The sequence below is a fragment of the Balaenoptera physalus genome (genome assembly GCF_965194825.1).
Source record: "Balaenoptera physalus genome assembly, chromosome: 16".
NCBI lineage: Eukaryota > Metazoa > Chordata > Mammalia > Artiodactyla > Balaenopteridae > Balaenoptera > Balaenoptera physalus.
This window is the reverse complement of record NC_138898.1, coordinates 86,244,093-86,270,336: the sequence shown is the minus strand read 5'-3', so window position 1 is coordinate 86,270,336 and position 26,244 is coordinate 86,244,093. Positions and strand designations below refer to the sequence as shown.

Here is a 26,244-nt window from a genome sequence, read left to right as displayed (position 1 = left end):
GGGGACGGGTCCAGCGTTCGGGAACCGAGATGCCAAAACCTCCCGCGCTCCTAGAGAGGACCCGGAAGCGCGGCGCAGTCCCGGAAGACGAGGTGCTGACACACTTCCGGCCTTTGTGACTCATTGTGTCTGTGTCGAGGCGTCGGGAGGGCCTAGGTCCGTGCGCGGCGCCCTTCGGCCGGCCTGAGCCCCAGAGTCAGCTCCCCTTGCTCGCCCAGCGCCCCCAGGCCGTTCCCGGGGCTCACGGTGAGACTTGGGGCCAGCCTCTGGGGGGGCGGGCGGGGCCGCAGGGGTGTGTGCGTGGGGGTGGGCTCTGCAGCTGCGGCCCCGGGGTCCCCTCCGGGCGGCCGGGGCGCAGCGTGAAGCGAGTCCGTGCCCGCGTCCCCGCCCCAGGCCCGGCCGTCCCCTCCCCACCGCGGGCCCAGGCGGGGAGGGGGCGACGGTCCTTGGCCGGGGGTCCTGGGAGGCCGTCTGCGGGCCTCTTCCGGGCCCCTCTCCTGCAGTGTCGTCATCGTCGCTTGACGTTTCTGAGAACCGGGTCGCGAGCGAACCGACCCTTGTCTGAATGTTCTGCTCTGCTTTCGTCGCCATTTGCTTTGATTCCAGTGAGAGATTTTTATTTTTTCGGGGTCCTTGCAGGACCTCGAGGTGAAAAATGCGGAAGGCTGAGAAATGGACACGTTTCAAGGTGCCGCATACGTTTCCACATCACCTGCTTCTCCGCACCCCACCCCCACCCCCGAGCGGTGATTAAAGAGCTTTTGAAACCTACTCAGAGTGGGTAAAGAAATGATTCGGATCTAGTAGAGATTATATGTACATCCCACTCTCTTTCAGCTTTATGGACTATTTCGAAGGCTTTTGAAAACGAGCTGTCCGGTAGATGAGGTGGATTTTCCATTTCTGGGTAGTAGTTATTCTGCCTGGCTTGGAAGGGGTGAAGAGTGAAAGGAATTTGTGGAAATTGCGCGGGGCCTTTAGGAGACTGATTAACTGAGTGACCTTGGATAAGATAAGACACTTCCGCCAACTCTCAGTTTTGTCATCAATCAAATTAACTAGGTTTTCTCCAAAGGCCCTTCCAACTTTGAGATAATTTGATTTGGTCAATGTAATTGAAAAATTCAGCTACAGTTCAGCCTGACACTGACCCCCTGCCCTCCGTTTCCTGCGGTGCTTCCAGTACTCAATAAGATACTTTCATTATAGAGAGCAGCTGTTACATGGCCTGGGACCAAAGAAAGCATTTATTGTACAGACCATTGCTAGGCGGATTGGAGGTGGTCAGTAAATAGTTGTCGAACTGAATTGTGGAGGATTCATTGTAACCAGTCAACAAAGCCCTGTTACTATATTGCCAGCCACGTGTGGAGAAATAGCTTTATTACTTAGGGAACCATAATGATCATTTGCCCCAGAATGTTTCTCCAAGTTTGTATGTCTCTGAATTACTATGCAAGATGCTTGTTCATTATTTCATGCAGTTTTCACCAACCTTAAAATACAAACAGGGAAGCTAGCTACTTAATATCATAGTCTTTTGCTGATTCCCTACTTGATCTAAGCATTTAAATTTTTTCTAACTATATTGTATTTAAATGCAGATGAGTGTTAAATGTTACCTTTTCATTCTGAGTTATCAGTATTCTTTGGGTAGCTAGTTGTCTTTTAAAGGTAGCTTTTTCATGTTTTAAAACATCTTAGAGCTCTGTTAGAAATGGGTGAGAGGCAGTGTAAACTTTGAAGACTATGCCCTGGAAAGGATACTGGCCTGTTTAGAAAATAGCCTTTGGAATAAACTGAGCTTGTAACTCCAAGCCTTTTTTGTAAGAAAATCTTTCGTATTTACCTTCGGGGAGAACCAGGTACTGGGGGTAATCTTATCTAAATCGGATAGTGTGTCAGAATGGTTTTCAGCTCAAAGGGACCCCAGAGGTAGTTTTCTGCTCCTCTCTTCCCTCCCCCACCCCGCCCCAATTTGACAGATAAGGATACTGGATGTCAGAGAGGTTAAATAACTCACCCAGGGAGGGACTCACTCTTATTCATGGGAGACTAGGATTCCCCGTGCTGCTTTCACTATTACATGATTTCTCCTGTTGCTTAATCTTTTAAGCAGGCTGAAAATTGGAAAGTATAGTTACACCTCTTAAGTTTATTGAAAAAATTTAAAACACTTCTCTAGTGCCTACTAAATGCCAGAGACTGTTTTAAGTGCTTCATATATGTTAACTCCTATAATCCTCACAGCAACTCTGTGAGACAAATACTGTTTTTTAACCCAGAAAAGAAACATCTGTACTTAGAGTAACTAACCTAAAATCAGCTGGTAAGTGGTGATGCAGCTTAGTGAAACTCTTCCACACCTGTAATTTGAGGGCAACTTTGAATGCTGTATGAATGGGCCAAAAAGAGTAACATTCAGTCAAGTATTTTTTAAAAACTGGTGCTTGCAAAGAGGTCATACTAAGTAGTCTAAGAGGTACAAAGACACATACTCTTAACAATAGTCCAATCGAAGAAGACGGCATGAAAAATTAAATTACCAAGAAGGAACTTGAATAGCAAATGCTTGGTGGAGACCATTAGGGCTTAGAGTTTAGAGAGAGGAGAAAAGATTGTGTGCACAGATCCTCTGAAACCTAAAATAAAACCCAGCCCTTCTGCCGCTGTTGTGACTTTTCTCCTGCCCAAAGTAGGAGCAGAGAAATGTTGGGGGGGGGGGGTACCTGTCGAAACTGGGGGAAGAGGGACTGACCGTGCCCTCATCTCTGTCCCTTTAGGTCTCACTTCCTCCTCAGAATCCCTTCCTGTTGAGTCCCACTGACCCAAGGAGCAGCCTCCTCTTCAAAACTGGCGAAGGTGTGGGCACAAATCAAGATTCCTTTCCTTTAGTCTCCTTAAATGCCTAAGATGGAACAGAATTTTCATAAATGAGATTTCTTTTATTTTTTTAATTTTATTTATTTACTATTTATTTTTGGCTGCATTGGGTCTTCATTGTTACGCGTGGGCTTTCTCTAGTTGCGGCGAGTGGGGGCTGCTCTTTGTTGGGTGCATGGGCTTCTCATTGTGGTGGCTTCTCTTGTTGCAGAGCATGGGCTCTGGGTGCGTGGGCTTCAGTAGTTGTGGCACACGGGCTCAGTAGTTGTGGCACGTGGGCTCAGTAGTTGTGGCTTGAGGGCTTTAGAGTGCAGGCTCAGTAGTTGTGGTGCACGGGCTTAGTTGCTCCACGGCACGTGGGATCTTCCGAGACCAGGGTTCAAACCCATGTCCCCTGCATTGGCAGGTGGATTCTTAACCACTGCGGCAGAAGGGGAGTCCAATAAATGAGATTTCTGACACCAGGCTAGATGCCACACTAGCTCTGCTCAGTTGTCTTTTTTTTTTTTTTTTAAGGCAGACAGACATTTGCGTTTTTTTTTTTTTTAATTAATAGCTACTCTATTTATTTATTTATTTTGTTTCTTTGTTTTAGCTGTGTTGGGTCTTCGTTTCGTGCGAGGGCCTTCTCTAGTTGCGGCAAGCGGGGGCCACTCTTCATCGCGGTGCGCCGGCCTCTCACCATCACGGCCCCTCCCGCTGCGGGGCACACGCTCCAGACGCGCAGGCTCAGCAGCTGTGGCTCACGGGCTCAGTTGCTCCGCGGCATGCGGGATCTTCCCAGACCAGGGCTCGAACCTGTGTCCCCTGCATTAGCAGGCAGACTCTCAACCGCTGCGCCACCAGGGAAGCCCCTCAGTTGTCTCTTTTGAAGGTCCCACCTGGTTAGAGTTTAGATGATTCCCACTTGCATCTCCTGCCGTGTCTTCTTAGTCACGCAGCTCTCCATTGAAAACAGTGGATGCCAGGTGAGGGCCATTCCTGAGTGGTCATCCTTCATAGGGCTTCCTCTTCGAAAGAATCCATGTGTCCACAGAAGCCTTTCTTTACCCCACACGTTGGGACAGAATGAGTTTGGTGTGATGGTTGGAGCTTGAACTGAGGGGTCCCACAGACCTAATTTCAAATCCTCGCTCTAACATTCAATTGCCCTGTGACCTTGGGTATGTTATTTAACATCTGTAAACCTTAGTTTTGTCATTATACAGTAGACAGCAATGGTACCTACCTCCTGAGGGTGTTGTGTGAAATGCCTGGTACATAGAAAGCACTCAGTTAACATTGGTTCTTCCTGTAATGCCTACTGGAGGCTTCTTGAACAGATGAGGGGCAAGTTGCATTTTAGCTTAGCTCTGAAGGATAAGTAGGATTTGAAAAGTCAGAGAAGACTGGGAGGGAAATGCCAGGCATTATCATGGGAGAAAAGGATGGTGTTCAAAATACAAGACATATTTAGGAAGTACTGAGTAGACTCATTTTGCTGGATGGAAAAGGTTCGTGCAGGGGAGGGAGAGAAATTCATGGGAAATGAAGCTTGATGGGGAAACTGGGACCAGGTGATGGGGAAACTGGGACCAGGTTCCGGGGGGTGTTGACTGCAAGGCTCTAGAGTTTTAGGAAGAAGATCTGAGAGCAAGGTGGGAGGTGAACTGGAGAGGGGGATGAAGGCAGGGCACCAAAGAGAGGAGGCTGGCCTCCACAGAGCTAGATAGAAAAATAAGTATGAACAAAGAATTACTTCTCCCTGGTGCTTGGAGACTGAATGCACGCAAGGAGAGAGGAGTCAAGGAAGGTGAGATTCTGCGCCTGAGTGATGAGATATTTGTGGGCTGTCTGGTCACTAATTGCCACTAAAGGCAATAAGATGGCAGGGGGAGCTGTAATAGTTGGAGTTGTTCTTTTTTCTTTTCCTTTTTTTTAAATATTTATTTATTTATTTGGCTGTGCTGGGTCTTAGTTGCGGCATGTGGGATCTAGTTCCCTGACCAGGGATTGAACCCGGGCCCCCTGCATTGGGAGCGCGGAGTCTTAACCACTGGACCACCAGGGAAGTCCCTGAGTTGCTCTTACTTCTTTTGTGCCGTTTAACAGTCTCCCCAGTTCCCTAGAAGATAAGTAAACAAAAGTCCTTGTCCTTGAGGGGCTTAGTTGGGAGGTGGAGATAGGAACTGCAACTCAAGTAATGGTAATACAAGGAGAGTAGACGTGCCTAAGGTAGGAACAGAGAAAGTACCAAGGGTGTTCAAAGGAGGAAGATATCTTACTTAATTCAGAATGCCAGGAGACAGTGTACATCTTGAAGGGTGAGTGAAAATTTGGCCATAAAGGTGGGAGATTGGTCCCAGCAAAGGGGTGAAGATGCAAAGTCATTGGTCCCGGCAAAGGGGTAAAGATGCAAAGTCACACCCTACGCTTGGGGAACCCTATTAATGGGCCCAATAGGCTGAAATACAGGGGATCACTACTAAGGAAAGTAATGGGAGTGGAAAAGTCGAGTGGGGTGTGTTGTTTGAACACTAGATTGGTAGATGTCAAGGATTCATTGACAGTAAGTGAGGGGAAGGAGGGAATGACCAGAAGCATACTTTGGCAATACTAAGTTGACCTTGGTATGTTGTTCGTATTGGAAAGGGGAGAAATGGAGGCTAGAGAAACCGTATGGAGCTAAGGCCTAGTATCGGCAGGAGATGTGGAGCCTGGATTAGGGTGGCGGAAGACAATTCTGGGAGGCGTAGCTGGAAAAGATAGTCTTTCTTTTCACTTTTCAGAATGAAATAGAGAGACTCAGCCTTACAGGAATTATTTAGCCTCCAGCTGGGAGAGAGCTAGCCAAAGGAGTGATCCCTTGGCCTCCCTACTCGCTGCCTCTTCCTGCCTGGGTCCTGGCTCTTCCGATGCCCCAGCTCCAGGGGGGCTGTTTCCTGGAAGCTGCCTTGTAGCTGTCAGTCACTCCTCAGGGCTTCTCCAGCACTCAGGTTGTAACCTCCTTAGAACTGTTGGCACATCTGCTTTGTACTGTAATTATTTGTGTAAAAATAGGAATGGTGCTTCTCATCTTTTTATTCCGCTCAGTCTAGCAGGACACTTTGCACGCTGTAGATCTGCAGAAATGGTTAGGAAACTGAATACTCGTAACTGTAAGGACTTTCCAGGTAAAGCTGCTCCGAAGTTGAAAAACAAAATACATTTCCTGCAGCAAGGTGGGTGGAGTGCAAAACAGGTCTGAAGGAGTGGATGGGAAGGTCTAGAAGATGGTTTGCAACAGGACTTTTACCAGTTTATTAAAATCATTGGAGAAATGATTTAATTCCCACATTGTTTTTACATTTATGTAGAAAGCCTTTTTGAATGTAATATTCTTTATTGTTATTATAGACTGCTATTTTAATAAGGATTTCTGGTTTTCATTAAGGACCAAAGAAAGAGAGAGAAAAAAACTAATCCTGTGATAAATCTCAGATTAAAATCATATTCTTTGCGATTAGAAGAGTCGTCTCCAAACTTTTCTGGTCACACGTTCCTGTCAGTAAAAACTATTTAGAAAAATTACATACATGTACCAGTGTTTTGTATAATTAAAAAAATACATTAAGTTGTGCTATTCTAGAAAAATTTTTGTGCTTTCAATGTACGTGATCCTTTTTCCATCAAAATAATTTTTCAGTGAGAGCCATGTAATTAAAAATACTTTGCTAGTTTAAAACTCTTGGCTTATCTTATTGTGATAGAACAGTTGGATGCTCTTGTCTCTAAAAGTTGAATTTGATGCTTAATTTTGATGGCCGTAGAGGTGGAAAAAAAAAGATGCTTCACAAAGGTTTGTCAGTTCAGATGGAAGCGACACATTGTTGCCTCTGCTTAGTAACTCAGGATTGATCCTATCCACCAACCACGTTAAATTTTTGTTCTTGAAATTCAGCTAGTACGTTTCCATTTTCCATGCCCTTAAATCACCTGTTCTTACAAACTAATCAGAAGGTGTTTTATAAAGGGTGGAACGAATTGGGAGATTAGGTTTGACATAAATACACTACCATGTGTAAAATAGATGGCTAGTGGCAACCTGCGGTATAGCACAGGGAGTTCAGCTCGGTGCTCTGTGATGACCTAGAGGAGTGGGATGGTGGAGGATGGGGGGTCCAAGAGGGAGGGGATATATGTATACGTATAGCTGATTCACTTCCTTGTACAGCAGAAACTAACACAACATTGTGAAGCAGTTATACTCCAATAAAAAAAATAAAAAGGTGTTTAGCCAAAAAAAAAAAAAAAAAGGTGTTTTATAATTTTAACAAACAGATTTTAGACCTGCTAAAAATCCTCATTTGGAAGATTTTTAAACAAATTAGGAAATATTTCCAAGTTTTTAAAATGTGTAGATAATATTTTCCAGGAAACTGAGTATCATTTTTGGCAGTTAAAATTATGTAACAACACACATCTGTTCTCATAATAGTTCTTTCCTCACACTTTTTTTTAAGCAGCTACTTTCTCACTTATCGGTTGACTTCTTAAGTTTGATTTAGTTCCACATTTGTTTTTACCTTCTAATCTCGCTGAGTTAAAAATTGCTGTGCAGTTTTCTTGCTTGTGTGTATTTGCATCGTTAGTATTTCCCTAATTGTAGTTTCTCTGAAAGAATGTTTAAAGCTGCTTGTCTCTCTTTTTTTTAAGATGTAATTGATATATAACATTATATTGGTTTCAGGTGTACAACATAACGGTTGAGTATTTGTGTATATTCCAAAGTGATCACCACAATAAGTCTGGTTAACATCTGTCACCATAGTTACATTTTCTTTTTTTCTTTTCTTTTCCGTTATTATTTATTTTTGGCTGCGTTGGGTCTTCATTGCTGCACGCAGGCTTTCTCTAGTTGCGGCGAGCAGGGGCTACTCTTCGGTGCGGTGCACGGACTTCTCATTGCGGTGGCTTCTCTTGTTGCGGAGCAGGGGCTCTAGATGCACAGGCTGCGGTAGTTGTGGCACATGGGCTCAGTAGTTGTGGCTCGTGGGCTCAGTAGTTGGGGCACACGGGCTTAGTTGCTCCGAGGCACGTGGGATCTTCCCGGACCAGGGCTTGAACCCGTGTCCCCTGCATTGGCAGGCGGATTCTTAACCACTTTGCCGCCAGGGAAGTCCCCTACATTTTATTTTCTTTTGATGAGAATTTTTAAGAACTACTCTCAGCAACTTTCAAATATGCAGTACAGTATTATTATTAACTGTAGTCACCATGCTCTACATTACATCCCCAGGACTTACTTATTTTATAACTGTAAGTTTGTATCATTTGACCCGTTTTGCTCACCCCCCCCCACGCTTGTCTCTTGTGTGACATGTGACAGTTCAGCATTTAGACCAAGTGAGCTTGGTAGTGTCCATTTGTACATTAAATATGGTTTATTTTCTCTCACTTTTAAAATATAAATAGACATTCTGATATTTTCTCTCTCTGTCCAAAGTGGATCATCTCGTATGACCAAGGCACCCATAAAAATAATAGAAATAGCTAAACGGTGGGTTAGCAAGTCCTGGCCTTCAAATTTGGCTTGAGTGTTAACGCTACTAGGTAGGTAGCCTCCTGCTCCTGAGCAGATCACTTGAGTCATCCGAGCCGCAGTCGTGTCATCTGTGAGATGGTGCTCCAAGGGTGTCGTGGGAGGGGCTGAGATGGCTAGTGTGCTGCTGGAGCGGGTGCCTGGCACCCCACTAACTAAGTTCAGCTCTCACTGGGCTTAGCGTGTAAACACATGATGTCATAGCCTGCCCTCCTCCTGGAGGGACGGTGCTCAGGCTCAGGCAAACACCCTGAGGGGGGATTTGCCAGTTGGAAGTTTGTTTGCAAACCTTAATATCTAAAGTGGCAGGGAAAACAGTGTGGCTCTGGAGGCTTTTTTTTCCCCCTTTGCTATTCAGAGACATTTTTTTTTAATTTATTTATTTATTTATTTATTTATTTATTTATTTATTTATTTATTGGCTGGTCTTCGTTGCTGCACGTGGGCTTTCTCTAGTTGCGGTGAGCGGGAGCTACTCTTCGTTGCAGTGCGCGGGCTTCTCATCACGGTGGCTTCTCTTGTTGTGGATCACGGGCTCTAGGCGCGCAGGCTTCAATAGTTGTTGCACGCGGGCTCAGTAGTTGTAGCTCGCGGGCTCAGTAGTTGTGGTGCACGGGCTTATTTGCTCCGCGGCACGTGGGATCTTCCCAGACCAGGGCTCGAACCCATGTCCCCTGCTTTGGCAGGCAGATTCTTAACCACTGCGCCATCAGGGAAACCCCCAGAGGCATTTTTAATGCCTTGATGTGTAGCCTTGTATGAAGTATTAACAGCACAGGTCACTTTTCATAAAGGTACCAATAACTTTTTTTTTTTTTTTACTCCTTCAGGAATAGTACAGAAACAGATATCAGAAAACATCTCCCAGGACAGAAAGGAGAGCACAGACCCTGTTTGGATCAAGTCAGGTCCCTGAGCCTGAATGATGACTGCTGAGTCAAGGGAAGCCACCGGTCTGTCCCCCCACGCTGCCCAGGAGAAGGACGGCATCGTGATAGTGAAGGTCGAAGAGGAAGATGAGGAAGAGCACATGTGGGGGCAGGACGCCAGTCTGCAGGAGTCTCCTCCTCCCGACCCAGAGATCTTCCGCCAGCGGTTCAGGCACTTCTGTTACCAGAACACTTTTGGGCCTCGAGAGGCCCTGAGTCGACTGAAGGAACTTTGTCACCAGTGGCTGCGACCAGAGATAAACACCAAGGAGCAGATCGTGGAGCTGCTGGTGCTGGAGCAGTTCCTTTCCATTCTGCCCAAGGAGCTCCAGGTCTGGCTGCAGGAATACCGTCCCGATAGTGGGGAGGAGGCTGTGACCCTTCTGGAAGATCTGGAGCTGGATTTATCAGGACAGCAGGTAAGAAGAGGGGAAACCTGTAATGTGTGAGCAGCACGTGGACTTTGAGGCTGGAGCAGAGAGAAAGTTACTGACTTAAAGTTCGTATTAATAGTCCTTGTGGTGCTTTGATCCTGTTTGCTTGGATATTAAAAAGTATTCTAGCCCTGTCCTTCCTGCAGCCACTGGTATATTTACTGTCTTTTTTCGTTTGTTTAAATTCCTGTTTAAAAAGTGATTTACCCACAAGCCCAACCTGTTTGTCCTCAGGTCCCAGGTCAAGTTCATGGACCTGAGATGCTCGCAAGGGGGATGGTGCCTCTGGATCCAGTACAGGAGTCCTCGAGCTTTGACCTTCCTCATGAGGCCACCCAGTCCCATTTCAAGCATTCATCTCGGAAACCCCGCCTCTTACAACCACGGGGTAAGAAGCAAGGTTTCACATGGGGGGAAAGAAGCAAACTATTCAGGATGGGAGTGCCCTCTCTGTGTTGCTAAATGCCTGTAATAGAGAAGTAGGTTTGTTTCTATTGTCGTTATTACTAAATATCAGAGGAAATATAACTTACAGATCAATTTCAGGAGTTAAATAATGTTACCAAGGAGGTAAGTGAAATGTGCATGATGAACTTGGGTGGACATTATATTATTTGTTGAATTGTTAGTATTCTGGATGTCTAGCTGGTTTTTTTTTTTTTTTTTTTTTTACAGGAAAGTCCTAGGAACAGATGAAATATAGCCAACACTCTAGTATGTTGTAAATTATCTTTAAAAGGATCATTTATCAATTCATTTTATTTAAAATGTATAAAATACTGTATAACATCACTATTTCTAGGTTACTTTCAAAAATTCCAAAGAATGGGAAAAGGATGGAAAAAGTATTTTGTTTTTGGTTGAGGAACATGAGGCAAAAAAAATCACTTCAGGGTCATATAAATAAAAATCAGTTGAATTTTTTTTCCTTGAGGGAAATATTAACAATATTTTTATCCAATTTTAAAATCAAAGTTGATACCTAGAATATCAGTGAAAGAAAAAAAAATAACATGCTAAAAGTATGGTTGTTCAGCAAGAGTTGACAAAGGCACACTTAACCAGTGTGTGTATTTATGATGACATTCAGGATAGGAACATTAGAGCTTAAGGAAGTATTGTGTTCCGTGCGTTCTGCAGGACAGCCAGCGCTCGTAAGCTGGAGCAAGCCTTGTGAGCCAAGCAGTGCGCTGTGATGTTTATCCACCGCTGTCTACCCAGTCCCGTTAGGTCCTCGTAGGGTTTGTGAGCTCTCTTCACACTCCACCAGGTGAAGTCAGGAAACGGAGGAGGATCTTCGTGGTTTTAAGTGCCAGGTTAGGGCTTCAGGTTACCAGAGTAACAGCTTTCCAGACCCTGGAACATACAGTTGTTATGTCGTAAATAGTTCTTGAAGGAATTGAGGCGTATGCACTTATTCTCAGTTCCTCTTTGTGCTGCTCATCTTCCAGAGTGTTCCTAACTCTCAGAGGGTTAAAGTGCTAGGTACTTGATCTTTGTCTACATTTTGCTTCAGCTTATATTACTGCCGTATATTCTGAAATAGTTACAAGATTTACTAATTCCGTTTCATATTCGTTTTTTAGTATCTTTGCAGCGCAGTAACATCATCTGTTCACCAGTAACATTTCCAAATCTAACATTACTTGGCAAGGGAGGATTTTGATTTTGCCGTTTAAAATTTTTCCAGTTTTTCTTGCACATCGCAGTTAGTGTGATCCTATGTTGTCGATGTCTTTTATTAGATGAGTGTCAACCCAGACCTTTATACATTTGTAAATGTCTCATCGACATTCGAACCATGTGTGCATTTTATCCAAAAACTGTGGCTAAGTGAGGGAGAAAAGTAGAGGGACAAAAAATGGCAGAAACTTACCCAGAAGTAAGAAGAGCCCCTTCCTTCTCTGTGTTTCAAGATATTACTACTAAAGATTTTTAAAACTGTTCCATTTTCCACAACTGAACAGGATTCTGAAGTCCTGGTACACTGTTCGTTGGACTGGAGAAAATTAAATTATGAGCCAGACTTGAATGTGGGCTGAGTGTTACCTACTTCTGTGGCTGAGAGTAGGAACCCGGGTTCTAGTTCTGGCTCTGCCCTCTTAACAGGATGATGTTAGGCAAGTTGTTTACCCTCTTGGGGCCTCGGTTTCCCCTTCTTTAAAATGAAGGAGTTGGACCAGGTGATTTTAAGGACCCTTTTATGACTCCTTGTTACTTCTGCTTAAGAGCAGAGGTCTTGGGAAGACACACATCATGCCTTTTCTTTCTTATATTCTCTGTAGTTCTCAGTTCTGTAGTTAAACACTGAACACTGGGCATGCTGGTACAGGAAAGAGGGTGCCCGTGGGCCCTTTGAGGGGAGGCCCAGAGCAGAGCTGGCTTCACTCACAGCTCCTTTCTCCTCCCTCAGCTCTCCCTGCCACCCACGTTCCTGCCCCTCATCACGAGGGGGGTCCCAGAGACCAGGCGATGGCATCTGCACTGTTCTCGGCAGATTCCCAGGTGAGCTGTGGGCCCCTCTGCCCTCCTGAGTCCATCGCATCTGCCTCTTCCTGGGGCTCTTTCAGCGGTCTTCACCAGGACACTGGCTCTTGATGTCCCTGCCCACAGAGTAGCCCCACTCCCCACCTGTCCACTAGAGCCTGGCATGGTCACCTTTTCTTACCCAGCATCCTGTAGGTTTGCAGTCACCTCCGTCCCTGACTCCAGGTTCGGGCAGTGGGACTGTCCCTGGGCTTTGGGGGAACTGAGTGTGGGGATCTCATGTTATTTCAGGCAATGGTGAAGATCGAGGACATGGCCGTGTCCCTCATCCTGGAGGAATGGGGATGTCAGAACCTGGCTCGGAGGAATCTGAATAGGGACACCAGGCAGGAGAATTATGGGAACGTGATTTCCCAGGGTAAGATGGCTGCAGGATTATTGTCTGATAAGATTGTATTGCCTCTTTTTCTGTTAGTTCTGGGATCTCTGATGTGTTAGAGACTACTGAGCCCCTTTCTTCAGACCAGGTAGAGAAGGAGAACAATTTGAGTTTCTTTAATCCCAAAAGCCTGGTACTGGGAGTTCCTGATTCCAGGTGGATTTTTTTACCTCTAGGTAGTTTTTGCTGTTTGAAAGCAGAAATACTTTTATGTTCTGAATCCCCACCTCTTCAACTACTCTGTCACCATTGAGGATTCTGCTTCATTCCTTGTGGATACAATTAAGTGCTTTTGTCAGGGGAAGTGTCTGTATTTCCTCGTATAGAGGGCCAGGTGAGAATTGATCATCAATCTAATCCTAACCTGGGACCGTGTTCCTGAACCTACACTGCATCCTTCCATGGGCTTTCAGTCTTGCATCCTGTGAGTGCTGCTCCACGATAGCTCTGTATAATTCCATGAACTTGCACCTGTACCTCCCTTATGGTCAGGATTCCCAGATTTCAAACCTAATGGTGATCTTCTGTGAAGAGCTCTGGCTCCTGAGTGTGTAGTAAGAACAAAGAAGTTCTAAGAGGCATCAACCAGATAAGACAAGGTGACACAGTTGACAAACAGTCCCATTTGTCTCTATTAGGTCTTAACCCCTGGGAGACAGTACTGCAGGAAGCTCTCAGATCAGTCCTGTCATAGGGAAGGCCACTTCCTAAGACTTCTGCCTGGGGAGGGCAGTGGTAGGATGAATGAAGGGAAGTTATGAAGAAAGGATGTTACTACAGAAACCTCAAGTTTTGTTTTGAACCATAGGGATAACTGGGGTTTGTTGTTTCTTAGTACTTGCTCTTTGGACGAGGTGAAAATTAAGCCAAAAAACTGATCTCTGTTTGTGAGCCGGGTAGTACCCACCCCTTGCTAACTTAAAACAAAACAAAACCATTGGGAACAGCCGGGGAACTATCCAGATCATCAAGGACCTAGGCTTGGAATTCAAAAGAAGTAGGCCAATTTCCTCTTCCTTATGATCAGGTCAGTATTTATGGTGATTTCATCACTCAAGTCAGGAGTTAGATACTCAACTCCTTCAGTGATTGCGTTGAGATAGTGCACACTCACTTGGAAAGGTTTCTTAAGGCCAAGTAAATAAAGAATAGATTTGGGATAGTTTGGGTTTTTTTTAGACAAATGTAAACATATATAAAATAGTGTTTTTGTACTGAACAATTTTTAGTTTATACTTAAAAAACAGGGTGACACACAGAATATAGCAGTCCACAATAAGAATATATTCCAGTGTTTTAACAGGCAGATTGCTAAAATCAGAAGATCAGCTCTGGATTTGTAAGATCTTATCTTATATTACGTCCTTTGTGGGCTGTCTCTGGAATTGTTTTCAGTCTCTTTGTTCTCAGTAGTTCTCAGTCGTTTGTCAGTGCAGGTTTCAGTTACATGTACTAATGCCCCAACCAGCTTCTTCACCCTCATCCCTGTTGCTTGAGCACTGTCAGCTCTGTGCTGCTCTCCCTAGTGGAGAGAAACTAGTTTCTGTGTCTGAAGGTCTGCGTAACCTGCCAGGTTCAGCGCTCTTTGTTTTGCCTGTTAACTATCACCTTGTCAATAAAAATCTCACAGAATTGGCGGAGTATTTGCTTTTCTTTTATTAATTGCATTCCTTTCTTTCTGGTAATACCACTTATCATTTTCTAGGAAAGACCTGTCCGTTCTCTCTTTTTTTTAACTCATAAATTCTTAATTAGAACTGGAACATGATTTTTTTTTTTAATTTTTTTTTTAGCCTCACAGCATGTGGGCTCTTAGTTCCCCAACCAGGGATTGAAGCCACACCCCCTGCATTGGAAGCATGGGGTCTTAACCAGTGGACCGCCAGGGAAGTCCCTGGACCATGATTTTTTTAATGTGTATTTATTCTTTCAAATTAATTACCGGGTGACCAAATTATAGAACCATGAGTTGTGACCTCTTATGTTCCTTAATTCCTCATGCCTTCCTTCCTCGCCTGGTTCTGTTCCCTCTGCTCGCTCCTGGCCTCTCTGCACGCTCCCTCCGTTGTCCTTTCCACGCTTTGCCTGCCCTCTCATTTCCCAATTCTACTCCCTGTTGTCCCTATGTTTTTTCCCTTGTTTTTCTACTATTTTATCTCCGGTTAATATTGTGAGGTCATTTTGCAGGCAGGTAGAAGCTTCCTGGAAAACAGTGTCACTTGAGTAACCCACATATTCAACAGAAAAAGATGCTATTTGTATTTTTTATTTATCGTGTCAGGTTGCGAAAACAGGAATGAGAATGAGGAGTCCACCTCAAAGGCTGAAATTGCAGAAGACTCAGCATCACATGGGGAGACCACAGGAAAATTCCAGAAAGATTTCGGAGAAAAACGTGAACAGCAGGGCAGAGTAGTAGAAAGGCAGCAGAGAAACCCTGAGGAGAAAACTGGAAAAGAAAAGAGAGATCCGGGGCCAGCTACAGTCAAGGAAAAAAAAAACCCCAGCACAGGAGAGCGAGGTCCAAGGGAAAAGGGTAAAGGACTGGGGAGAAGCTTCAGTCTGAGCTCAAACTTCAACACCCCTGAAGAAGTTCCGACAGGAGCGAAGTCCCACAGATGTGATGAATGTGGTAAATGCTTCACAAGGAGTTCAAGCCTTATTCGCCATAAGATAATCCACACCGGAGAAAAGCCCTATGAATGTAGTGAGTGTGGGAAAGCCTTCAGTCTTAACTCAAACCTTGTCCTGCATCAGCGAATCCACACAGGAGAGAAGCCTCATGAATGTAATGAGTGTGGCAAAGCCTTCAGTCACAGTTCAAATCTCATTCTGCATCAGCGGATCCACTCTGGGGAGAAACCCTACGAATGTAACGAGTGTGGGAAGGCCTTCAGCCAGAGCTCAGACCTCACTAAGCATCAGAGAATCCATACGGGGGAAAAGCCCTATGAATGTAGTGAATGTGGAAAGGCTTTCAACCGAAACTCATACCTTATTTTGCATCGGAGAATTCACACCCGAGAAAAGCCCTATAAGTGCACGAAGTGCGGCAAGGCCTTCACCCGGAGCTCGACCCTCACTCTGCATCACAGAATCCACACCAGAGAGCGAGCCTCCGAGTACAGCCCCGCCTCCCTCGATGCTTTCGGAGCATTCCTGAAAAGCTGTGTGTAAAGCGAGAATTTGTCAACAAGCCATTTCCCCTTTTCGTTTCTAAAATTATTTCAGAGATGTGTGCCCATGGAGGGGAAAAAAAACAGCCTCAACAGGTTAAAAAAAAAAATCACACTTATGGATCCTTACAGTTACATCAGCAGTGTTCTGCCTTTGCCTAGTCTGTGGACGTATAATTCTTCCACAGCCCCTGCAGGGAAATGCTAGTCATAGGGATGGATAATCCACATGCTGTTTCCACACAGGATAGAAGCACACACACAGGAAAATGTCAAGCTTTCAGTAATGAGGAGACCTTTAAGGCGCTCTTGAACTCTTCGCAACCACAGTACATAATTGAAAGACTAAGATCGGCTCTGTGAAAATGACACTGAGGTTCAAAACCTGCTTGCCGCAAACGCCCTACTGGGCCAACGTCTTGCTGAACCTTATTTCTCGAAAAAGAGGGACAGTTTGAACAAAAACTACATCAGCACATGCTGCTCAAACTAGTTATATATATACAGGAAGTTCTGTACAGTCACTGGTAGCCTACCAAAGCTATAGAAATCTAGGACTGCGCTGTCAGTATCAAACCAAAGATTTCTATCTCTTCCTGAAAGAGAGGGCATGCGCACCAGTCTACAGTTCCAAAGGACGGCTGCAGATGTAGATGGTTCCCTCCTCATGACTGAGATAAATCCTACTGAAATGGCAACCGTGATTCAAAACACTTCTCTCCCTTCGCAAAATCCCCAAATTCCCTAAAGCACTATCGCACTCCTAACTGCGTTTCTCCACAGGTTAGCACTTGATTGCATACTGTCTTTGAATCTTTCGTTGTTCCGTGTGGGAAAGTTTTCATCACTCCCCAAAAGAGATGCTTCTCTCATCGGGGGATATATTTATATCCCCGACAGCCCTGGACACAGTGCTGACCACATGAGAAGTGCTCATTAGACCTGACTTCTAGCAGGATTTGTACATTCACGACAAGGCCTGTGAGTCACGAGTACCTGAAATACGGTAGCCTGGCCCAGCTTGTGAGCCCGAGGCGTGGCTAAAGCTCTAGGGTCGCATGCTATTTTTGTCCTAAATATAAACGAAGGGTGCTGGTCAGCCACCAGCATAGACTATCTAGACACGGATCAGAGAGTAAATACCATGAAATGTCAGAAACGACTTTGTTGTCATCCGTCATCTTAAAGAACAATGTGATCACTTACTAAGGCAAAGATGGCAAAGATCTTAACCAGAATTTCTTCAGTCAGCTCCTGAACAACGTGATGATTTGGGCACTTTGTGAATCATTTGTAACTTTAAAGTTCAAAAGATGTGATTTCTGTTGCTTTTCAGAAAAAGGAACATTGGAGGGAGCATTTTTTTTCCCACACCTTCCAGAAACTTGGAAAAGACATTTGAGATCGTTAGCTGGCAATTACTAAACGTGTCTGTTTCTCTGAGAAGCTCACCAACGTGCTAAGATGTGGTTGGTCGTATTGTAGTCATACTGCACAATGTCTTTTCTGTTTCTCATCACTAGAGATTGAGGTGAGGTTATGAAACTTTGATCTTTCCCATCATCTGTGCAGGAGGATGCATTAGCTTCTGCGTAGAAGCCAGCGACAGACCATTTTCAGATGCACACACAAGAGACCCAAGCAGCGTGGGTCACATAGGAAGTCATCAGGGCCTTGGGTAGAGGTAACTGCTCGTGAGAGCACGTGAATGACTGTGGACAGCCCTGCAGGGACTTAGAAACGGACTAAGAACACACCTGAAGACTAGCCCCATAATGGGAGACCCCTCACATAGAGTTTGAGATTTTCCGTCAAGAACTAAAACTGTCACTCGTCACTGGTTTGCTAGCCAACAACCCAAGCCTATGAGACAGTGCCACTTCACGGGGAACCATGGAGGTGGGGGCAGCTGTGGCCTCAGCTCCGGGCCAAACAGCACTTTTTCTCTGGCCTCTCTCTATAACTTGGACCAACTCCAGCTTCCCGGTAGCTCCTAAGCAGTTGCATCTGTGTTGCCTGGGGGAACTTTAAGGAAGTCAGCTGGTGACCAGAGTATTCTATCCATCCAATTTAAGAAAAACAGGAGAGATACTCCAACAGAGCACACCTAAGTAACTTTTTATAGTAAGGGAAGGTAGAAGAAATGCTTTTAGGAATTTTCTTCAAAGAGTGAGACATAGTGGTGGTCACATAGAAAACTGCTGATGCTTTTGAGCAAAGACTTGCTGCCAGGAAGCAACTGAAAGCAGTGAGGTGCTTAACTCCAGACACCGATCGAAGCACCGACTGTTGTGAAGAGGGAAAGAACACTGGTCAGGTCCACCCACATTGGCTTTTTTATGCGGACATGATTCAGCCATCATTTCTTTTTAATGGAAGTTAACTATAGCCTGTGCCCCACATTTAATTCCCATTTCCTGGGACATCGTACTGACTGTGTGGGATGGCCACGGGCGTTGCTCCAGATCTTCAGCAGATGGACTCCTTGAAGCAGCTATTTGAAGACAAGTTTTCTGAAGAAGACAGGCTACCACTGTTTATAAAGCCATCTGCATTGCATTCATTTATCAGCTCTTCAGCGCAAAGTGTAATAGAGTCATGGCCCAAAAGGCTTACGACATCTAAATTAGTGCTCAGGATAGTCATCTGAAAGTTCTCGACTGGCTGAAGTATGTTAACAGGTTCAGTACTCTAGTTCACTGTTAGCATGCTAGTTGACCCAGTGGAAGTTTTTGAGGGGTTTTTAAAAATATACCTTAACCTTGCCAGGAAGAGAAGTATAAGTCTTCAAGTTCTGGGGCATTTGTTTCTACTTCATCCTGGCAGGCAAGGCTAAAGCCTAAGACTACAGATGTATGAGGCATCTTGATATGGAAGGCACTTAGTATTTTATTAAAGGCATAAAAGTGAAACTGTGCTAAATATGTACAGAGAGGTTGACACGTTTGATACCTAAGACAATTCACATCTTACCTGGCATCAGAGAAGTCATCCCAGGAAGGAACCTCTTGAATGTGATAAATATGGCAAAGCTTTTAATCACATCTCAGCCCTTAGCATCAGAAAACTCACACTGTAAATAAACATTATTAATATTATATGTGAGGAAAACTTTAATGTGTAGCACTCATTGCTTTGGACAGAAAATGAATTCCGTCAGTATGTCCCAATCATGTATTGAATTTCAGAAACACTGCAGAGGAAGCTCGATCTTAACTCCAGAGGATCCACAGAAGAAAAAAAAAAAAAAAAAAATGTGGGAAAATGCTAAAGAAATAGCAAAATGTACAACTTCTGACAAAAATTGTTAATGTTGGGTACTTCTATATATTTTGTATGACCATAATGTCAGTGTCTGTGTTTTGTACCTCCAGCCCCTGTTTTATTCTGTATATTCCCTGTAAACAGATAATGTATTTTTATTTTAATCTATTTGACAGAACACATCACTCCAAAAGAGCAAAGTTTTGGAGTAGTGAAGTTGTTGATGTGGTCATAAACAAGTCAGTTCACAGAACTGAGAAAGGGGAAAACGAGAAAAAAACCTTCATAGTTTGGTGCTTATCAAGCCAAGAGCTTAGGAGATGAGTGGAATCGCTAGGAGAGACAGGTGACTAGGGCACTAAAATGGAACAGTTCTAGAAACATCTGCAGCTTCCTGAGAGTGTTCTCTTCAAAGCCAGGAAGTTGACCGCTTAGCTGCCAGATCACCATTTCAAGCAAGGAGAATGGGTTCTCTGAGCTTGTCGGGGGAGGAAGAAGGTCTGCCCCCATCAGTCAAGAAGAGGGCATGTCCTGGGAGGGCCAGTGGGACCACTTACCTTGACCCAATGGTGTGAAGCATAGTCCTGCTTCCTCCACTAACTCTTAAATTTCTGTGGTTAGAAAACTTGGGATAGGAAAACACCAGGATGGGCTCTTCCCTGGAAAACAGACACACAGGCATCCAGTTCCTGGGATTGCAGGAAGGCTTGAGAAGCATTTTGCAATATTCCTGTCTCAGCTGTCTCCTGTGTACCCTCTTTGCTCCACTCACTTCCCCTGGCCTGTGATTAGAGAGGGCTTGTGAAGATTCATAGCTGGGAAAGAACTTTTTTCTAATTTTTATCCTAGAGTTGATCACCTTTTATTGCAGGGTCTTGTCGTCCTGACGTCCTCATCTAAAGCTAGCTAACTAGGTTCACCCTACCATCCTCACGGAAGAGTCATCGTGTGAATTGGAGTAACAGTATTAAAACGTAGTCACACAGTGACAGCAGTACTTACCAGCGGAGCCATGTGTTTGTGGGTCCCACTCTGTGCAACTTCTCAGAAATGCTGATGAGGGGGCTATGGTTCCCCAGCTGGGAAACCACGTGAAGGTCTGCAGATTGCAAAGTGAAACGTCGAATCAGAGAAGAGGAAATTAAGTGGTATAAATAGATCTTTTCATAGAAGAGTAGATTTTTATTTCAGCTACTACTGGAGAATATAATAAAAAGCATTATTTGAAAAGTTTCCCTAACATTTAGGTTTCGTTTTTAGAATGGACACACTACTGTACATTGAAAAGTAGTTACTTATTTTGCTATTCAAATTAATTTTTTATTATATCTAAAAATGAAATTATCTGTTTTACTTTTCAGAGCTTTGTAAAACAAACTTGAAGTTATAGGGAGGTAAGCCATCTCCAATTCTGCAGGTCAAACGAAAGTTTGGGAACTATTTTGGGCATCTCATAATACAGAATGTCTTAACATGAGAACTTAGTTTCATATTGTCTGGTTCTGTTTAACAGTGGATACCACAAACCTCATGTTTTTCTCTTATCCTAAAACAGTGGAAGAAGGTAAAGAGTGGGCATTAGGTTGACTTCTGAACAATGGTCTGCTGTTATTTTAACAGGTTTTTTGTTTTGTTTTTCTTTTAATCGTTGAGATGCTCACCTCCATTCACTAAAGAATCATGGCTCACTTCAAATTACACAGTAATCAGCAAAGTTAATTGGTCTTAAAATTAAATTTTCTCCCTTCAGCAAGCACTCCTTAAGCAGTCAGGCTGAGTGCGTTAAGATACAAAGAGTAAGTTCTGTGAGGGATTGAAAGGTGATGCTGAAACTGGGATTTCATTCCAGTTTCAGATGCGGGTTTCAAGTTCCTTTGGTCCAGGGAAGGGTCGGGGCAGCTGCCTGAGTCGCTATGGTTTAATCTCCCGACAAGGTCAGGTTTGCTAGGAAGGAGAGTGTGGGGGGAGGGTTGTAGGGGCCAGACTCCCAGCTGTGGAAGAGTGGTGAGGGAGCCCTGCGGAGGGAGAGAAGAGAGACTGCTGGGCGTGTGCTGGGGGCCAGTGCTCGCCTGCCTTCCCCACCCCCTACCCCCACTTCAGCCACTTGACAGAGTAAGGTTTTATTCCGCCGAGCGAGGACAAAGCATATTAGATTTAGACGTGCTTCTGCGGGTTGCAGGGGTTCTTACGTGAGAGGGCTGGGCAGGGGGAAGCAGGTTGTGACGACACAGGAAAATCTTGTTCTAAAAATCTATGAGTTTAGGGGCAAGGGGCGGGATATGTAAGCAAAATCAGCGATTATTTTAACATGAACATAAGTATTTTTATTAACTTTTAGTTAAATAGAGGTTATTACACCCAGGTCAACACGATAAGCCTAAATCTATATAGAGAGCTAACTCAGGCATTGTCTTGTTTATCTGTAGACTGGATAAAACAAACCTTTCCTGTTTTGTCAGTTCCTAGTTTCTTAGAATAAATTAGACGAAAAGAAACTGACTTGTCTTTGTATATCCGCAGAATTAAGTTATTGCTGTTAAAACCTGGCCTTTTCATTTCCCTGATCTTTGAAGCGTCCAGATGTTTGGTAGATGTTCAGTGAATGATTTTTTGATTGAATTTGTTCATTTAAAATCCTCATTAACATTTCTAGAACTGCTTCTTTCAGTAAATAATGGAATTTTAGAGGAAAAGGGTTTTTTTTTTAAAGCTAGGAAACTCCTCCAGTGAAAATAGTCATTTGATTGAGCACTAAAGTTTCAGTCGTGAGAAATGGCAGCAAAATCAATTGGTAACGCATTTATAGTCAGTGGTCCATTTTAGGAGGCCGATGGTGTCTGGCAAATTTTAGAGTAGTGAGGTGGGGGAAGGAAATTGTGGGGATTTGTAATAAATATTCTCTTTATGTTGTTTCTCTTCAGGATCATGGTAAAACAATAAATTATCATCTCTAGGTGGCAATAGTTGTGATGTTTGTTTTTTGTTGTCCTTGGTTGCATAAAATGCATGTTTTGGGTAAAGAAAAAAGTATAATTTCAAAGTCAAAAACTGGAACTGTGACACAAACAATCCTCACCCAAATGACGTGTTCGAGGTAATTTCACAAGCGCTGAGGCAGCTTCTTGGCAACAGAATGAAAAACCATGGAATAAAGTTGCTTTTTAACGATCCCCCAAAACATAATTTTTTCATAGGATGGAACCATTAAAATAACCTTTGGAGACTGGGATTGACATATACACACTTCTGTATATAAAACAGGTAACTGATAAGTACCTACCGTATAGCACAGGGAACTCAATGGCCTATAGGGGGAAGGAAGCTAAAAAAAGAGTTGATATATGTATAACTGATTCACTTTGCTGTACAGCAGAAACTAACACAACATTGTAAATCAACTCTACTCCAATAACAAAAACAAAACCTTTGACCACTTTATGAGACTTAAAAAATTGAACATCCTAATAGTAGGAGCAACATGTGAAGTTGATATTTTAGACCTTCAAACTATGAACTCTAACCTAATAACCTTGTTTTTGCATAGCTTACTGAAACAAACTCAATGTGATTTTTTTCACTTTGTCTCATTTAAATAATTGATTTTTTTTCACCCTATTTAGAAACCAGAGAGAAGTGCAGAGTGTTCTGTTTTCCTCTGCTCTTAGTTTCCTTATCCTAAAGGAATACTAACCCCTGCCTCACTTGCTTTTCAGGGCTATGGTGAGATAAACAAATTTTTTAAAAAGTAAAAGGTGGCACATGTGAAAAAGCAATGTATTTTTACTTAGGTATCACAACCAAATCTTAATTCCGGGGTACTAAACCCTATCCTGTCCAACTGTCTTAGCCTAGGTTCCCTGAGAGCAGAACCTGAGGTCAGGGCTCGTGTGCAGATGATTTATTTTAGGAGATGATTCCAGAGAACAGCAGGGTAGACAGAAGCTGGAAGAAATCCAGTGCATTATTGAACTTGGTCACTGCTGTGGACAACGGGCCCTGTGAGAGATTCTGGTCCTGAGTTCATTAACGGCTGGGTGTGGAGAGGACCAGAGACTCCAGCGTCCCCAGTGTAGACAAGAGCCCCAGGAGTCGTAAGGGTCAAGGTTACCTTCCAAGAGCATCTCAGCCGTACACTGTGTCCAGTTCAAACGCTGGTAGCTTCCTTCTCCCTCCATTCCTGTGCCTTAGTTACAGAAAGCTGCCCCGGGGAAAATCCGCAGATGTGGCCCCTCCACGACCCTCGCCCCTGCTAGCCTACCCTCCTCTCTGCCGTAATCTTGGGGCCGCTGTCCTGGTGTCCCCTGCTCCCCAAGCTCCCAGGCCCACCATGGCCTTACCTCACCCTTTCTCAGCAGACCCCCCTTGATATGCTCTTCCAGGGGCCTCAGGCCATCCCGATGCCTCGCCGTCTGGTCCTCCCTGCTCCCTGGAGCCCCTCCCTTGCTGCCTGCCGAGGGATGTGGCCTTGCTCTCGAGTGCCTCCAGCCTCCTCCTCACCCCTCAGTACCTGTTCTCCATTTAAATAAGCACAAACTTGTAGCTTTAAGGAGCAAAAGCAAATTTTAAAAATCTTTGGTTTGACTTTGACCCTTCCTTTTAGCTACCAAATTCCTCTGCCACGTGGACCAGAACTGCTGTTTTCATCTCTTCACCACTGATCTCCTCCCTCTTAAAGCCCCTGTAACTCAGCTCTTTTTTTTTTTAACATTCTTTTTTTGTGTGTTTTTTTATTTTTTGGCCACATTGCACGGCATGCAGGATCTTAGTTCCCCAGGGATCTGCCCCCTGCAGTGGAAGCACAGAGTCCTAACCACTGCACAGCCAGGGAATTCCCTTGTAACTCAGCTCTCATCCCAGCCACTTAGATGGCACCATTAGAGGTCACCAGTGTTCTTGACAGAGCCCTTTCTCTCGTCTTCATTCTCCCTTACTTTTCTAGAGCATTTGACATTTCCTTGAAACCTTGTCAGTTGTTTGCATTGCACTGCCCATCAACTCCTCTCTCTCTTCCTCCTTCACTCCTGAATAATAACAACCATGAGGTTTCTCTAATCCATACATCAACTTTGCAGAGACAGTTGCCCCATTATACAGATGTGGACACTGAGGCCCGTAACGTGAAGCAGCTGACCCCATGAGTGGCAGAGCTGGATTTAAAGCGAGGTGTGTCTGACTCCAGCAATCAGGTTCTATCCACTGCTTCATGTCCTTTCTGAGCTCAGTTATTCTCCCACCTACATACGCCACCTCTGTGATCCCACAACTACGTTTATGGAGCAGCCTAGCATAGTGGTTACACACGCAGGCACTGGAGCCAGTGTGCCCAGGATCAAATCCTTCATCTACCACTTACGTGCTGTGTCTTAGTTTCCTCATCTGCAAAATGGACATAGTGTTATAAGCATTAAATGAGCCGTTACATGTAAGGCAGCTACAGCAGTGCCTGACCTATGTGTTCCAGAAATACTAGCTATTATTTCCTCCATGGTCCTCTCACTCTTTCCTGAATATTAATTTACCCCTCACAAAAGTCTCCCTTCTTTAAGTGAAACATGCTGGCAGTGTCCTCCATCCCATGAGTCCCTAAAAGAGGTTACCTTGAAATCAGGTCTTTGTGAAAATTTGGGACCCGTGACAGTCCCCTATGTTATGGACAGAACTTCACATGGCCTCTGAGTCTCTCAAGCTGCACCAATCCCTACTCAATTCTTTCCCATACCCCAATCCTTCTTCAGCTCTTGCAATTCCAAATCCTCCAGGGAATGGTATTTCCTCTGGAGTCATGGGCATTACTGCACAGGTTTAAGAGGCCTTTCTTGTCCCAAACTATGCACGTCCCTTCACCAGTAGTCACCACCACTGCCTCTAAGTCTCAGGTGTCTTTGGCACGGCCTCCACTCCAGATGCTTGAACACACATGTGCTAGCACGACTCCCCCCTGCCTGGATTTTCTGTCATCGTGCGCCCTGCATTTGGTTCTGGACTCCACATTTTAAAAGAGAGGCAGACCAACCGCAGGATGGTAAAACCAAAACCACCTCAGGTGTGCAATAAAGGGTTTTGCTTGGTGAGGAGAAAACACATGAGAACTTGGTCTCTGCCCTCAAGTATCTAAAGGCCTGTCATGTAGAAGAGGCATTCAGTTTGTTCTGCATGCCTCCAAGAAATCAATCTAAATCCCTTTCAACAAGCATTATTGTCAGGCCATGTGCTGGGTGTCAGGAATAATAAAAAAGAAAGAGGTCCTGCAGTGAGTAAGGCAGATAAGTAAAGCCAGCTCTTCCCAGCTGCTACCAGGACTTTGGGCAAATTAGAAAAAGGCACCCCTTCCTCAAGACACTTGCCTGCCTTGTGCTAGCGAGTTGTGATAACCGTACAACTCCTGATAAGAAGATGACTGGTGGCCCCAGGGTTCTGCAGGGCCCAAGGTGCACATCCAGAAGGAATGGCCCTAGTGGAAAACCCTGGGAGAAGGAACCTCATTGCAGAGCCAGCCAGAGCAGGTGTCTGCATCGAATCAGGTCAGGTATGACACCCAGGGGTCCTGGGCAGGAAGGGAGTTTGCAAGGGGGGAGGGCTGGGCTGGATGCCCTTGGTGATCTCCTACTCAGAGATTATGCAATTTTTTTCTGGGATCTTCCACCAACAATGGGGAACAAGCCGGCAACCTGCTCTTGTAAAAGCCTTGGCGGGAAACTTTACCGTCTCTTGTTAAGAAGGCAAGTGGCCCTCTCCAGAGGGGGTAGGACAACAACAGCAAAAAAGGATCTGTGATGGGCAGAGCCACATCCTAGGGCAGGGCGGGGGGGAGGGCAGTGCACTGACATTAAAACAGAGATCAGAAATAAAATGGTAGCCAAGAGTTTTGAAGATGAAAATGTCCTTACTATTGGTACAGGTAATTACAAAGCTAGTTCACTCTCATGTGATCCAAACGCTTTGAAGTTGTCAGAGCAGGTTATTATTATGCCCATTTTCCAGATAATTAAGCTGCATCTTCAAGTCCTCTAAGGCTCATTAGCAACAGCACTCCAGCTCTAAGCTATGGGGTTGTGCAACTACATCACCTTTA

The 26,244-nt window shown here is 44.5% G+C and overlaps 1 protein-coding gene across 3 annotated transcripts; it reads left to right on the top strand.

Moving 5' to 3' along the window:
- On the top strand, nucleotides 1-22,133 carry ZKSCAN1 (zinc finger with KRAB and SCAN domains 1). Of its 3 annotated transcripts, XM_082431303.1 has the most exons (7): nucleotides 1-246; nucleotides 2,784-2,862; nucleotides 9,274-9,791; nucleotides 10,041-10,194; nucleotides 12,220-12,311; nucleotides 12,585-12,711; nucleotides 15,014-22,133. In XM_082431303.1, exons 3-7 carry the CDS (start codon nucleotides 9,366-9,368, stop codon nucleotides 15,907-15,909), a joined length of 1,695 nt encoding a protein of 564 aa, XP_082287429.1. In that variant the 5' UTR covers nucleotides 1-246; nucleotides 2,784-2,862; nucleotides 9,274-9,365; the 3' UTR covers nucleotides 15,910-22,133. The 3 variants fall into 3 exon arrangements, with proteins under 3 accessions (XP_082287429.1, XP_082287430.1, XP_082287428.1); XM_082431302.1 differs by lacking the exon at nucleotides 2,784-2,862 and having other exon boundaries at nucleotides 104-246; XM_082431304.1 differs by lacking the exons at nucleotides 2,784-2,862; nucleotides 12,220-12,311; nucleotides 12,585-12,711 and having other exon boundaries at nucleotides 6-246.
- The last annotated feature ends 4,111 nt before the right edge of the window (nucleotides 22,134-26,244 follow it).